Source organism: Camelus dromedarius, chromosome 17 (genome assembly GCF_036321535.1).
Source record: "Camelus dromedarius isolate mCamDro1 chromosome 17, mCamDro1.pat, whole genome shotgun sequence".
NCBI classification, from domain to species: Eukaryota; Metazoa; Chordata; class Mammalia; order Artiodactyla; family Camelidae; genus Camelus; species Camelus dromedarius.
This window is the reverse complement of record NC_087452.1, coordinates 3,085,005-3,099,697: the sequence shown is the minus strand read 5'-3', so window position 1 is coordinate 3,099,697 and position 14,693 is coordinate 3,085,005. Positions and strand designations below refer to the sequence as shown.

Here is a 14,693-nt window from a genome sequence, read left to right as displayed (position 1 = left end):
ATCCGCCATGGCGGGTGTGAATGCAGGGCCTGGGGGGTGGGGGGTGAGCACAGCTGCTGGGGGCCAGCTCCAGGGGCCCCGGAAATGACTCCAGGCTTACACGCTGTTCGATTTGCTGTTTGCCACCTCCTGACAAGCACAGGGAGCCTAGCCCTGGCCTGGAGAAGCAGCCTCTCCATGGCTTTTTCCCACGAACGTGAGGTTCTGCCCCTGGAAACTCCTTCTCGACGAAGGTTCTCAGGCTTCCTCAGACCTGGGCTGAGCTACAGCCCTGACCCCAGGCCGAACCGACCGGACCCAGCCTGAGCCCGCCCCTGTCCCCAGAGCAGTGATTTCGCTGGGGGTAGAGGGGGACAGTACTGCTCCCCTGGGGAGCTCGCGGCAGTTTCTAGAGTCATTTTGGGGTGTCATGATGGGGCAGGGTGCTCTTGGCATCTAGTGGTTGGAGGCAGAGAGGCTACTAAACCTCGCACAATGCGGAAGAGAGTCCCCCACTCATGGGATTATCCAGAAAAAATGTCCTTAGTGCCGAGGTCGAGAAACCATCCATAGACTGAACCCCGTTCCTGGTTCTGGCTGAGCCCTGAGCTTGGTCCAGTTGACCCCACCCCTGGCTGAGCCCTAACCTGATCCCCTCCCTAACCCTTTTGTGAAGAGGAGGTGGCTGGGATGAGATAAGAGGTTGCTTCCTGCTGCCGGGGCTGCATCCCCTCCAGCCCTGCTCTCTGACCCTCCTCTGAGGAGCAAGGAGGGGACGGTCCTGTGAGTTAGGCCTTGGAGTGACCAGGGGCCTCAGGAAGGGAGTGGCCTTCCCACAGCTGGTGAACGGCTGAGCCAGGGTCAGCGCTCAGGCCTGACCACGCTCTGAGCCCTGGGCTGGGCCGAACTGAAGCGGGGTAGGAGGGCGGGCAGAGGAGGGCTGTTCTTCAGGGGCTGGTGGGGCATGTGCAGACTTAGGGGGCCTGGGGGAGCAACAGAAGCCTGTGGGGTGTACAGGTGCCAGGGGGTGGCCCCTGGAGGCTGCATGGAAGAGCCGGCCAGCTGGAGTGTTTGCTGGTTGAACTTACCCATCTCAGTTCAGTGCTGAGAAAGGGCTTGGAGAAGGAATGTGGGAAAAAGAACGTGGTCAAGGGAGCCTGGGGCCTGGGGTGGCCTGAGCCGAGGGTCCTGGGGTCCGGTCCTGGCTCCTTGCAGAGGCTGCTGTGTGACCGTGGGCACGAGTTGTCCCTCTCTGAGCCTCATCTTCCTTCTCTGTAAGTGGCTGACAGCTGTAGAGATGGTTAACCACAGAATGGCCGCGAAGCGGCTCCACGGGGTAGCATTCACCCTCAAGAGCAGAGCTGCCCTTGGGAGGGGAAGCCAGCGAACCCCGCAGCAGAGACCCAGGTGGAGGCGGTGGCAGGCAGGAAGCCCTCGCGCCACATCCACGAAGCGGAAGATCCCTGAGGCAGAAGGGGTTCGCCCGACGAAAGTGACAGTGAGACGCAGGGCCTTTCCTCTCTTTCTCGCCTGCAGACGATGGGCCTTACTCCAAAGCAGGCAAGGACGCGGGAGGGGCCGACGTGGCCCTGGCTTGCCGCCGGCAGAGCATTCCAGGTGAGACGCTCCTTCCTCTTGCTGTGTCCTGGAGCTCTGGGTCGGGGGCAGATGCCGTCGGCCCTGCCGCTAACTCACTCTGTGACCTTAGACTAGTCGCTTACCCTCTCTGATCTGCCTCTGAAAAAAGGAGAGGATCTCACCCCACCTAATGCAGCCAAGTGTGCTGCTTACCAAGTACTGACCTCACTTGCCCTGGAGCTAGGGGCCCAGAGTTGCCCCACGCTGCCCGCTCACCCCCAATCTATTGGCAGAGGAGTTCCGAGGGGTCACCACGGTGGAGCTGACCAAGAAGGAAGGCAGCACGCTGGGCCTGACCATCTCGGGTGGCACGGACAAGGACGGGAAGCCCCGGGTCTCCAACCTGAGACCCGGGGGGCTCGCAGCCAGGTGAGAAGTGGGCTTGCTGGGGGCAGTGGGCGGGGGCCGGGGGCCAGTGGAAAATGTACCAGGGGCTTCGGCAAAGCAATCAGGCAGCTGTTGCCAGGAGCACCTAAGGGCTGGGTGTCTGTGGAGGGAAGGCCTCGGTGGAGGCTGATTCCAGGCCGTGGTTGTTTCTTCCCTAGTACACAGTGCCCCACACTCCCCCAGCCCTCCAGGCCTTTGCATATGCAGTTCCCTCTGCCCAGAAGGCCCGTTCCCTACAGCATCCTCCTGGCAGACTCCTATTCATACCTCCACACTGCCTCCGGGAAGCCCTCAGGACCCAGGCCAGTCAGCCGCTCTTCTCTGCCAGCACAGCCCTCGTGCCACTTCTGCCCCCAGGGCCTGGCCCTTTCCCATTATTTTACCCCTGCGGCTCCTCTGGACCGTGAGTTCTGTGAAACCTAGGGGTTAGCCTCTCCACCGCTGCCTCTCTGGACTCAGAAAGAATATTAAGGAACAGCAAAGGGATGATGATCTGTCCACTCTGCGGGCTGTCTGGGGCTGGTCAGAGCTATGACTGTGAGGGTGACAGCCCCACCAGAGGGAAAGTGGACAGACCATCGTCCAGGGGGAAAGGCCAGGCCTGGGTTAGAATCCGCACTCTCCTAGTCACTCGCTATGCGACCTTGGACGATGTGACTCCTTTGAGCCTCAGCTTTCCCATCTGTAAAATGGGGTCCAGATCTTGAGGATTCAGTGGGAGGGGGGATGTGAATGCCGGCTCCTGTTACCATCTGCGTGCTTCGGCCTCCTTGTTCCAGGAGTGACCTGCTGAATGTGGGCGACTACATTCGGTCTGTGAACGGAATCCACTTGACCAGGCTCCGCCACGATGAGATCATCACTCTGCTCAAGAATGTGGGCGAGCGCGTGGTGCTGGAGGTGGAGTATGAGCTGCCCCCGCCCGGTGGGTGCCCTTGGACAGGGAACTTTCTCCGCTGCCTCGGTCGTGGGTGGACACAGCTGCCTCCTCGCCGGCACCTGGGTGGTGGGGATCGTGCCAGCTGGGGTGGGTGGGACCTGGAGACCTGCCACAGACACCCAGGCCACACCTGGGGCTTTGTCTACAACTGCAGTACGCTGTCACCAGGAGGTGGCAGGGCCCTGTTTATAACCCATTGTTCTCTCGCGTATTTAGTTTCCAGATGCTTTCCCTTTAGTGGGGAAGGTTTATGTGGCTGAAGAATTGTTCCCTGCCCTACCACGCTGCACTGAGTACAGAGACGCAGGGTTTAGGCCAGCTCTGAATTTTCAAAATTGGTCTAAAGTCCTGAAATTGGAGTAACTATCTGGAATTCAGGTCTGGCCTGAACCTGCGAGCCATGGACTCAAGCCTGAGTTCTGCGGTGTCTCTGTGGGAGCATGGGCAGGCCCTCCCCCTCTCTAAGTGGTGGACTAAGTGGGTTTGAGGGAGAAAACGCCTCTAAGCCTCACTTGTCCCACCTGTAAAATGGGGGTGGGGTTACCCTTCCTGTCACTCAGCTCTCCTGGAACGAGCTCTGGGGACACCTGTCGGCTTGGCGGTGTGACTGAGGGACTCAAGAAGTCCTGTATTTCTCCCCAGCCCCTGAGAACAACCCAGGGATCGTTTCAAAGACAGTGGATGTCTCCCTGTACAAGGAGGGCAACAGCTTTGGCTTTGTCCTCAGAGGTCAGTGTGAGAGTCCCCTTTGGGGTCAACGGATGGGAAGGCTATGCCATTTCTAGGTGTGTTCTGCTTTGCTCTAGTGAAGATGGATATATCTTACATGTCTTCCTTCTGACTTTAACAAACCCAGGATCATTAAATCAAGTACTAGACGGCAAAATCTGCCAAGCAGCAAAATGTGTGTGATTAAGGGGAATGAGAGGAAAAAGTTGTACTGGAAAATGATGTTTGGGGCTTCCTATCAGGCAGAGCAAAAGGGAAACAGGATGAGATCCCAGGAAGAGAAGCAAGGGGGTTAACAGAGGGAGGACTTGGTCCTGTTCCCTGCGTTTTGTCCCAGCTCTGGGTGGGATTCACAGCTGGGGTCTCATGGCGGGGACTGTGCAAAGCAAGGACTGGGTTAATTAAGGGAGCCTGCTTAGGGTCTGGGTCAGGGCCTCTGGGCACCGGGGTGGAGTGGGTAGATGGTTACTGCCTCTTGTCGAATCCTGTCCAGGAGGTGCCCACGAAGACGGGCACAAGTCCCGCCCGCTCGTCCTGACCTACGTGCGGCCCGGCGGCCCTGCCGACAGGTGAGCCTGAGCCGGAGGGACCCACCAGCCTCTTCCTGCACTGCCCTCCCCCAGCTCCCCGGTGCAGAAGGCTGGGTGGACGTCATACGCAGTCTCCAGATGAGCAAATTGAGGGCCAGAGAGGGGACACCCCTACCCAGAGTCGCTCAGGGAATTATTGGTGGAGCCAGCACTGAATCCCAGATGACAGAGATCCCAAGCTCTATCTTCTGCAAGATTCTGCTGTCTCAGGGGACAAGGTGGGGGGTGGGGAGCGAGCTTTGGTGTCATATTGCCCCTTCCCTGGCATCAATTTTCCTGCCTGTGGAATGGGTCCAATAGTGCAGCCCCTAAGAGCTGCTGTGAGAGATTTAGGGACCTGGTGACCGGCATCACCACGGCCCTCTGTGATGTGGCCTGCCCAGTCCTGGCTGTGCTGCCAGCCTGGCCCTGCCTGGGCCCTGCTCAGAAGCACCAGGAGGAGAGAATGTATGGGAGGAACACGCCCAGTTCCCAACTCCTGACCCCTGGCCTCCCCAGCGGGAGATTCCTGGCCATTTTAAGAGAAGCCTGGAACGGCCTTGTCGGGAATCTAAACCCGTCCCTGGGCCAGGCCTGCAACGAGCTATTCATAGAACCTCCCAGAATAGCTTTGGCCACCTGTTGGGGCAGGCATTCCAGAACCGGGATGTGACCCAAACCGAGGTGAGCCCCACTCAGGCCCCTCCCCCAGGGCCCAGCGGAATTCCTTCCCAGGCGCCTTTGTCACCAGGCCAGAACCGCTGCTGAGAACCAGGGTGGGGCCCTGGGATGGGACCTCTATGCCAGCTGCACGAAGCCTCCAGACTGCCCGCCCTGGCCAGCAGGGCTAGCCCAGAGCTTGCGCTGGGCTGGGCAGGCTGACCGGGCCCTTCCCTGCAGGGAGGGCTCTTTGAAGGTGGGTGACAGGCTGCTCAGTGTTGATGGGACCTCGCTGCGTGGGGCCAGCCACGCCGCTGCCCTGGCCACCCTGCGGCAGTGCAGCCACGAGGCACTCTTCCAGGTGGAGTATGACGTGGCCATCCCAGGTGAGCTGGGGGCACGAGAGGCCCAGGGATGGAGGGAGGGGGTAGTGCGGGTACAGATCCTCATCACTGCAAAGGCTGTGTGACTTGGGCCCGTCACAGCCTCTCTGAGCCTCTCTGGGTAATAAATACTCTGCCAGGCATTGTTTGAGGCGCTGGGGTCCACCCAAGAACAGCACAGAGGAGGTCTCCACTCTCGTGGACCTGACACCCTGGTGGGGAAAGGTGGGCAATGAAGAAAATAAGTCAAAGAGAGTCTCAGGTGATGATCAGTGTGTGAAAAAAATCAGGGAGCGAGACGGGGAAGGCTGGGGTGCCCTCCCACCTGCCGCCGTCCGGGCGACAGAAAGGTGATGGCGGCTGGGGAGGGCGTAGAAGGAGTCAGGAAACGTGATGGGGGTCCAGTGGGCCTGATTTGCTGATGTTTGGGCTTGGGGGCGGGGGTGCGGGCTGGCGAGAGCAGACGGAGCCAGGTTTTGTTTTCCAGCCACTGGGTGGGTGAATGGGGTGTCATTTGGAGACGGGGAGGCTCGTAGTGGAAGCTACGGCTCAGCGCCAGCACACACTCAGCAAACGTGAGCAAGTCAGCGTCGTCCCGCCAGCCGGGGCCCACGGCCCCTCAGGCCTGAAATCCCGCCGCCCGGCCCCTTGCTGCCGAGGGGCTGTGTGAACTTGGACGAGGCCTTTACCCCCACACACCTCCGTTTTCTTGTCTGCAAAGTGTGTGCAGTGATCCCTCCCTGCAGAGAGCGTTGAATTGAAATGGAGGAAGGTGCCCAATATTTGCATTTCAGACTCTTTCCTTCCCTGTACCAGACACGGTGGCCAACGCGTCGGGGCCCTTGATAGTGGAAATAACCAAGACGCCAGGGTCGGCCCTGGGGATCTCACTCACCACCAGCTCCCACCGGAACAAGCCGGTCATCACCATCGACCGCATCAAGCCAGCCAGCGTGGTGGACAGGTGAGGCTCATGCTGGGGGCCGCCACGATGTCGGGGTGCAGGGGTGAGGCCACCCAGAGCTCCATCTGGCCAGATCAGCCTCCCCCTCTGCTCCCCATCCCGGCCAGGAGTGGGGCCCTGCACGCCGGAGACCACATCCTGTCCATCGATGGCACCAGCACGGAACACTGCTCGCTGCTTGAGGCCACCAAGCTCCTGGCCAGTGTGTCGGAGAAAGTGCGTCTGGAGATCTTGCCTGCGCCCCAAAGCCAGCGGCCCCTGAAGCCCTCAGAAGCAGGTAGGTCCCCTTAACAAACCTCAGGGCCCAAACTCTAGCTTATGGAGAGAGGTGCATAAGTCCCAGAGGCCCAGGACTAAAGCTCTGAGCAGGCTAAAACTTACTGATAAACAGTGTCCATTCCTACAGGGAAGCCCCAAGTAAGTACCCCAGTAAAGGTGGAGAGATGGGGCAGAGAAACAACGTGGGTGTTTGTATTGACAGTTTGCTGGTCTGGATGCCCCCAAAGCTAGTCCCATCACTGGTTGTATTAATAGAAATATAAAGGCTAGAACAAGGGAGGGGACAGTCCTTCTCTGCTCTGTGCTACTCAGAGTTTGGATCCTGGGCTCTGCTCAGGGCCCTTGGCAGATCCAGAGGAGGCAACCAGGCAGTCAGGGAGGCTCCCAGGGACTCCCAGCCTGGAGCAGCCAGCAGTTCTAAAACCTGAGGGAGCAGATGGTCTGGGGTTCCAGACGGCAGAGCTGGGGTGGAGGGTGGTCATGGGGAGGTAGCGTCCTGCTCAGGGCAAGGAAGTGCCTCCAGCAACCAAACCCTGGGCTTTGATTTCATGCCCAGCTTTGTCCCCAGCAGCTGGCCAGATGCTTCAGCCTCCCTGAGCCTTAGTTGCCTCACCTGTAAATAGGAGTGAGGACCTGAGTGCACAGGGCTTGGTCAGGCTGGTCAGGCTGTGAATTCCAGCCCTAGGGCACAGTGCGGGGGGCAAGGATGGAGTCTGCCCTCCCCACCGCCGCCCTTTGCACGCCTGATACTCCCAAGAGAAAAATAATTGCCCAGATCAGATGTGGGGGGACCGGCCTGGGGGAGGGCCCATCTCTGCAGTCTCTGCCAGGATCTGGAGAGGCCCCGACAAGCCACAGCAGGGGCTCTGGGGCTTGAAGCTGCATCATCTGTCCTCCCCCCATTACTGCGCACCTGCTGTGGTGCTGGGGCTCCCATGGGTCACCTGGTCACCCCCGGGACAAGTCTACAAGGTTGATTATCCCATGTTACAGAGGCGCTGAGGCTCCGAGCAGTGCAGTGCCTTCCAAGGGCACACAGCTGCTGACGGTCCTCTGGCTCTCACTGAATGAGCCTCTGCTAAGTGCCAGGCCCTGCTCTGAGCACGTCACACGTATTAGCTCATTCTGCTCCTCCCTGTTACGCTAGGAAGTAGACACTGTCTTTGTCCTATATTACAGATGATGCACAGAGGGGCTAAGTGACAGGTCCCGCTCTCCAGCTGGCCAGTGATGGAGCCGGGACTGGACCCCCAGAGTCAGCCCAGCCCCCGGGTGGGGGTGGGGGCTCCGCGCAGGGAAGCAGAATCCGTGGGCTGAGATTACCAGGGCCTCACTCATCTAGCCAAGAACACATCACACGAGGCTGGACCCCCCAAAGTCCCAGAGGAAGGAGGAAGCAGAACAGGACCCAGGGCAGTCAGGAGTGGGTGTCACAAGGCAGCCAGTTTGGAGGAGCAGGTGGGGGAGGTCGGGAGGCAGGATCTGGTAGAGGGTCCAGTCCCAGCTCCGTCACTGCCGGCCAAGGCTTCCAGGGCTACAGTGTAGCGACAGATCCCAAGGGAGCTGCGGCGGGACACCGTCTGCAAACTGCACTCCTCCAAGCTGCCTGGCCAGGTCTTGGGCTCAGAGCCAGTCAGCCTGGTTTGGATCCTGCTCCATGACCCCTCCCAGCCGTCGGCTTCGGCCTAAGCCCGCTTTCCCTCCGTGTCCCTGCCTCTCGGGATGCTGTGGGGCTGAGCCCCGAGCACAGTGCCCGGCGCACAGTGGCGTCCGGGGCCCGTGAGGGAATCTCGGATGCCTAGCCTGGCTCGGGAAACTCAGGATGTCCTGTTCCCACTTTCCCTGCCTCTCCTCGCGGTGGTGACAGGAGCTCAGCCTCCAGGGGTGTGGCGATGCAGACCCGCTCCGCCCCTAACGCCCGGCTTCTCTCTTCTCTCTCCTCTTCCTCTGCTGCAGTGAAGGTGCAGAGGAGCGAGCGGCCGCATCGCTGGGACCCCTGCGTGCCCTCTTGCCACAGCCCCCGGCCTGGCCACTGCAGGACGCCCACCTGGGCCACCCCTGCTGGCCAGGACCAGAGCCGATGTAAAGTGCCCTCCCTGCTGTCACTCTCCCCATTTCCTAGGGAGGGGCGTGAGCCTGTCCTGTAGGGAAGGGAACCAAGCCCCAGAGAAGTCAGGGGGCCCTGCAGCAGCACCTTGCACACACCTTAGGGATGAGATGGGCCCTGGCCTGGCGGCTGGGTTTCACCAGGTCTTTGGAAACCCTGTAGGCTTTGAGGCCCAGAGGGGGAGAGACTTGCCTGAAGTCACACAGCGAGCGTGGTGGAGGGGCAAAGGCACCCCTGTGTCTCCCTGTGGCAGCGTGGAGGGCCCTGCTGGGGCTCACGGGGCTGTGCTCTCATCTCCCTAGCCTTGTCCTCATCTCCCTTTTCCTCGCCGACCATGAACCACGCCTTTCCCTGCACCAACCCCAGCACCCTTCCTCGTGGATCCCAGCCTATGAGCCCCCGGACCACAATGGGGCGGAGGAGGCAGCGAAGACGGGAACACAAGAGCTCATGTAAGCCATGGTCTCTTCCCTCCCCTCTGGGCTGCCTGTATACCTGAGAGAGAGAATTGCCAAAGGGTGTGGAGCATTTTGGGCAGGGCCCTGCAGGGGCTATGTGTCGGGGAGAAGCATTAAGTAGCATGTGTAGTACACCAGGCTGCCATGGATGGTTGGGCAGGTTGTGCACTGCACAAGGGCACACCTGAAGGGTGACAGTTACTTTGTACACTTTGTCTTATATTTTATTTTGAAAAATTTCCAGCAGGTGGTGGCAAAGTGTCTTGAGGAAAGGATGCCTTTTCAGATTTGCATCAAGTTCTCACAGTAACTCCATTTCATTTTTGTCTCATTCAGCCTCTGGTCCATTCAAGGGGAAAGTCTGAGTGTGGTGTTACTTTGTCTTTATCACTTCTCTGACATTTGTTAATTTTCTCTTAAGACAGAGACACACAGGCCTGAGACTAGCCATCCAGAGTGTAGTAATTTTCAGTTTTACTAGATATATATTTCTACTTGACTTTTGCTTGTAAACATTTCTCTTTAAGATTACTCTATATAGTTTCTTTTGAAATGAGATATTTAAGTGTTTTTTTTAATGAATAAACATAAAGACAAATAGTCGTGGAATGATCATGCAGGAGGCATGTGGAAGTAGCAAAAATCATGAGAATACCCAGAATTCTGAAGTCTTTTCTGGGAAAAGTCTTTGTTGATGTAGAGGTTGCTCCTAGCTTCCTTCCATGTGAGTTGCAGAGGCCCCCAGGAATAATGGAAGGTCAGGCTGGGCCATTTGAGATTGAACTGGGAAAGGAAAGAGAAATATAAATCATCTGGCACATGAAGGGAGCTAAAGATGGTTATGAGCTTCCTGGCAGCCAAGGTGAAAAGGGAAACAATTCAGGGTCAGATGATAGATAAGATACACCTTTACCAACCACCTTTGTCACCCACTGAAGCTGGGGATGTGTCAGTGAAAAGATTCAGAAGTGTTTTTCACAGGCAGAAGCTTATCTCCATAAGCTGGAGACCCTGAACCCCTTACTTGTCTCCTTCCTTAATGATTTCAGTTAATTAATTAGTTAAACAAAAATTTTTGAACACCTCCAATGTTCCAGGTACCATTCTTATCATTAGGAATGTAAATAATGAATATAACTCAATATACCCAATAATAAAATGTTACACATTTTGTAATATGTAATATAAAATATAGTATAAATAATATGTAATATAAAATATAGTATAAATAAATAATATATAAAGACACAATAGTACCATTAATAGTAGAATGAAATACAATAAATTTTGCTTAATAAATGATACCCAATATCCATATTAATAATACGAATGTATTATATATGTGGAATATAAAACAAAATATATTAAATAACATATCAAATAGTTAAACAGTTACCACACTATCCAGAAATTCCACTCCTTAAGTATATGCCCAAGAGAAATGAAAACGTGTCATCTTCACCCAAAAACATATATACAAATGTTCATACAGTGTTACTTGTAATATCCAAAAGATAGAAACAGCCTATGTGTCCATCAAATGATGAGTGGATTAAAAAAATGCAGTATCATCATACAATGGGATATTTGCCTTGAAAAGGAAGGAAGGTTAGATCTGTGCTACAGCGTGAATGAACCCGGAAAACATCATGCTAAGTGAAAGAAGCCAGACACAAAAGACCACATATTATTTTATTCCATTGATATGAAATGTCCAAAACAGGCAAATCTCTAGACACAGAAAGTACATTTGTGGTTGCCATGGGCTGGAAGATATGGGAGGATTTGGGTGATTAACTAAAGGAAAAAGGGTTTCTGAAAATATTCTAAAATTGATTTGAGGTGATGGTTGTACAACTTGACTATACTAAATATTCAATATATTAAAAACCAGTGAATTGGTTTTCGAACTCTAGGGGGGTGAATACTGTGGTCGCTGAATTGTATCTCAATAAAGCCATTACCAAAAATAGCATAACATATACTACCATACCTAACAGTAATGTAATATAATGTGATATCTGTATGGTATAATAATAAAAGAAACTGTAACAGAATGCCACATTAATGCCATCATATCACTGACCCTCAGAGCCCCCGTTTTGCAACATGAGAGTCCCAGGAGCTGTCTTCCTTACTCCTTGCCACAGCTCCAGCACGTAGGACTGATGATCCCACTGTTCAGATGAGGAGACCAAGGCTCCGAATGGGCCGTGACTTGGCCCAGCCCCAGGGCGGTCAGGCCTCCCGCTCACCTGTCCCTCTGACGAGGGTGGGTGGGCTCTGGCAGGAAGGCCTCACTGGGACCGTGCCCCTGAGCGCTGTGCCTGCCTGCCCCGCAGTGTCGCTGTCCTCCAGCACGGTGGGGCCCGGCGGCCAGATCGTGCACACGGAGACCACAGAGGTCGTGCTCTGTGGAGACCCCCTCAGCGGCTTCGGCCTCCAGCTGCAGGGCGGCATCTTCGCCACCGAGACCCTGTCCTCCCCACCCCTCGTGCGCTTCATCGAGCCCGACAGCCCGGCTGAGAGGTGAGCCTGCTGCTCCTCCCCACTGGCCCCCAGTCACACACCAAGCCTGGCTGCACAGTTGTTTCTCATTAACCATCGCACCACTCCCCATCACTGGCCCCATTTGGCGGGTGAGGAATCTGAGGCTCAGAGAAGCTGACTCACTTGCTCAGGGTAACACAGCTCACGAGTGACCCAGAACTGGAACCCCTGTCTGTCTGAAGTCAGAGTCCTCTATATACATCTCATGAGGCATGGCATCATTCCCACTGGACAGAGAAACTGAGGTCCAGCGAGAGGCCTGTGGTAATTTGCCTGAGCATTTACACCTGGCCCAGGGTGGCGCTGAGCGTTACAACCCAGCCCGGGAGGTGGGGCCAAGGTTTGGGCCTGGCCCGGCTCCTGCGCCATGTTCCCATCTCCCAACGGGGCCTCTTCTCTCTGCCGGGCCGCCCCGGGTTCAGGTGTGGGCTGCTGCAGGTGGGGGACCGTGTCCTGTCCATCAACGGCATCGCCACCGAGGACGGGACGATGGAGGAGGCCAACCAGCTGCTGCGGGACGCGGCGCTGGCGCACAAGGTGGTGCTGGAGGTGGAGTTCGACGTGGCCGGTGAGTGATGCCCCAAGCTCTCTCCTCGTGCCTCCGGCAAATGCTCCTCCCCCTCTCCCCCTCCCGTCGCATTTGCGGGGTGTCCCCAAGCACTAATGGTGGGGAAGACGGCACTGGCCGGGGAGGAAGGAATTGCACACACCAGTGTGAGTGTTGATGAGAGATTTTTGCAATGGAACAGGAGCTAGGGGGTGGGTGGCAGAGCTTGTGCAAAGACCCAAACAATGACTCTGTTAGAATTCTGGTTCTGTGATTTGGACACTATGTGTACTTTGGACGGGACTCTTCCTCCCCTACCCTCAGCTCCCCTCACTGTGAAAACAGTGCATAGAATCCTTCTACCACGGGGCGTGTTGTTTGGGTTAGATGAGATAAATCACATGAAAGCCACAGCTGAGGCTGGGCACGTGGGAGGTGCTCCGTAGGTCTGTGTCGCTGGATCCGAATGGGTTTGGCTTGGCCGTGGGGCCCCGGCAGCAGCGTGAGGTCTGGGTTCCAGTCCCAACTCTGCTCTGACCGGGAGGGCACTTGTCTCGGACAAGTCGGCTCACCGTGCCTGTTTCCACATCGGTGGGTGGTCAAAGCAGGATGGGGTTGGGATGGCGACTTTTTGGGATCCCTCCCCACTGGACCAGAATGGGCATGGGGTGGGGGCTCCTGCTCTGGGTCTCACGCAGGCTCGTGTCCATCTGCACAGAGTCTGTCATCCCGAGCAGTGGCACCTTCCACGTGAAGCTGCCCAAGAGGCGTGGCGTGGAGCTGGGCATCACCATCAGCTGTGAGTCCCCGCCCCGCACGCCTCCGCCCGCCCCCACTGCCGGGGAGACCGCGCACCCCCTGGCCCGGGGAAGGGGGGGCTCTGGAGGGGAGAGAGGGAGGGCTGACTTGGCTTCCCTCTGCTGCTGTGCCCAGCTGTGTGTCCTCAGGCAAGACCTGGGCTTCTTGAAGCCTCCATTTCCCATTCTGCACAATGGGAGTCTCCTGGTCTTCTGGGCCTCTGGGGTCTAGGGGTGGCTGAGTGGTTTGTAAGGCACCAGATACACGGGCGAGGTTTGGTTTCTTGTTTACCTCTGTGTTCCCAGGGCCCTGAAAAGGCCTGGAACACAGTAGGAGCTTAATTCATGTTTGTCAAAAGAATGAAAATGAGGGGCCACAGAATGCAGGCAGAATGCAGAAGCAGGGGAACGGTCGGGACCCCCGGCCCCCGTCTCCCTCAGGAAAAGCCCGAGTCCCCTGACCTCCTCTCCTGCCATCTCCCCAGCCACGCCTGGGAGGGGACCCTGTCCAGAGGGGCCACTGAAGCAGCTCCTTCCTGCCCCTGACACCGCAGCCAGTAGAGGCGGGAGTTTAAGCAGACGGAGGGCAGAAGCCTCCTCCAGTCCAGGAACCCCTGGGCCGGGCCACAGGGGCGGTGGCCCAGGATGTCCAGGAAACAAGGTGCCGATTCAAGGCAGACTGAAAATTTCCCTACATTTTCCCAGCAGACTAATTGGGAGACGCCTTTGTGTCATTTGCAGAGATGCCACGTGGGCCAGAGGGGCCGCCTTATACCTGGTCACTCACAGGAAAGCCCATTGGCCCACAGGGACTCTTCACAAACACTCAGCCGCCCGTTGTCTTAGGTCACGCCCCCAGGAGTAGCTGCTCCCGGCAGGAGCCGGGTGCAGGGGGTTTCTCCAGGAGGGCTCTTAGGATCGACACCTGTGAGGGGAGAAGGTGCTCCGCCAGCCTCGCGGCGAGTCTTAGCTGGGGAGGCCTCGGGAGCTGTCCTGAGCTGAGGCTGGCAGCCAGGCCTGGGCGCCCCTGCGAGGACCAGTCCTTGGGGTTAGCGTGACCTCGGAAGGGGCTGCTCCCTGGCCCAAGGCAGTTCCCCAGCGGGATCCTGCTGTGAGCCGCCACAGCCAGTGTTCCCTGCTGCTGGGGAGGGAAGAACTCCATTGTTGAAGGGTCACCTAGTTCTGGGGCCTGGCCCTGTGCCGGGTGCTGGGGGCACAGACGCCCGCCAGCCCCTCCGGGAGCTCCGTTTGCTGGGGGCTGGGCTGAGCAGGGGGGGAAGGGGGCTGATGGGGACCGAGCGCCCTGTGCGCGCCGGGATCCTTGGCAGGTGCGCGCCCACTTCATCTCGTCTCTGACGTCCCTGAACTCTGCAGCACCACCCCCATGGCAGAGGGGACACAGGCACCGAGAGGGGAGCTGACTGGCTCGTGGCCATCCAGCCAGGGAGCAGTGGGAATGGGGCGTGTGGCTTCGAGTCCGTGCCCAACCCCGGGGCCCCTGAGGCTGAGAGACCACAGGTGGGACTCATGGCCTCTTTCCCCCCAGCGGCTAGCAGGAAGCGAGGCGAGCCCCTGATCATCTCCGACATCAAGAAAGGCAGTGTGGCGCACAGGTAGGGGTGTCCTGGGCAGGGTGGGGCATGGCTGGTGGGGGTGGCTCTGGTGCCAGCATGCACTGGGCTCCTTCCCGTCCCCACCTGTCTCCT

At 57.5% G+C, this 14,693-nt stretch overlaps 1 protein-coding gene across 4 annotated transcripts in view; it reads left to right on the top strand.

Moving 5' to 3' along the window:
* The window catches only part of GRIP2 (glutamate receptor interacting protein 2), an 84,379-nt gene that overhangs the window by 54,963 nt on the left and 14,723 nt on the right, over positions 1–14,693 (top strand). For 3 of the 4 annotated variants that reach the window (XM_064496204.1, XM_031470985.2, XM_064496206.1), the window contains exons 2-15: positions 1,516–1,596; positions 1,851–1,986; positions 2,784–2,929; positions 3,587–3,673; positions 4,167–4,242; positions 5,143–5,288; positions 6,102–6,249; positions 6,357–6,526; positions 8,485–8,610; positions 8,938–9,087; positions 11,436–11,622; positions 12,066–12,211; positions 12,909–12,989; positions 14,534–14,600. In XM_064496204.1, the coding sequence (XP_064352274.1) occupies positions 1,516–1,596; positions 1,851–1,986; positions 2,784–2,929; positions 3,587–3,673; positions 4,167–4,242; positions 5,143–5,288; positions 6,102–6,249; positions 6,357–6,526; positions 8,485–8,610; positions 8,938–9,087; positions 11,436–11,622; positions 12,066–12,211; positions 12,909–12,989; positions 14,534–14,600 (1,747 nt within the window). The remainder of the gene's footprint in view (positions 1–1,515; positions 1,597–1,850; positions 1,987–2,783; positions 2,930–3,586; positions 3,674–4,166; positions 4,243–5,142; positions 5,289–6,101; positions 6,250–6,356; positions 6,527–8,484; positions 8,611–8,937; positions 9,088–11,435; positions 11,623–12,065; positions 12,212–12,908; positions 12,990–14,533; positions 14,601–14,693) is intronic. The other variant, XM_064496205.1, reaches the window with a different exon arrangement.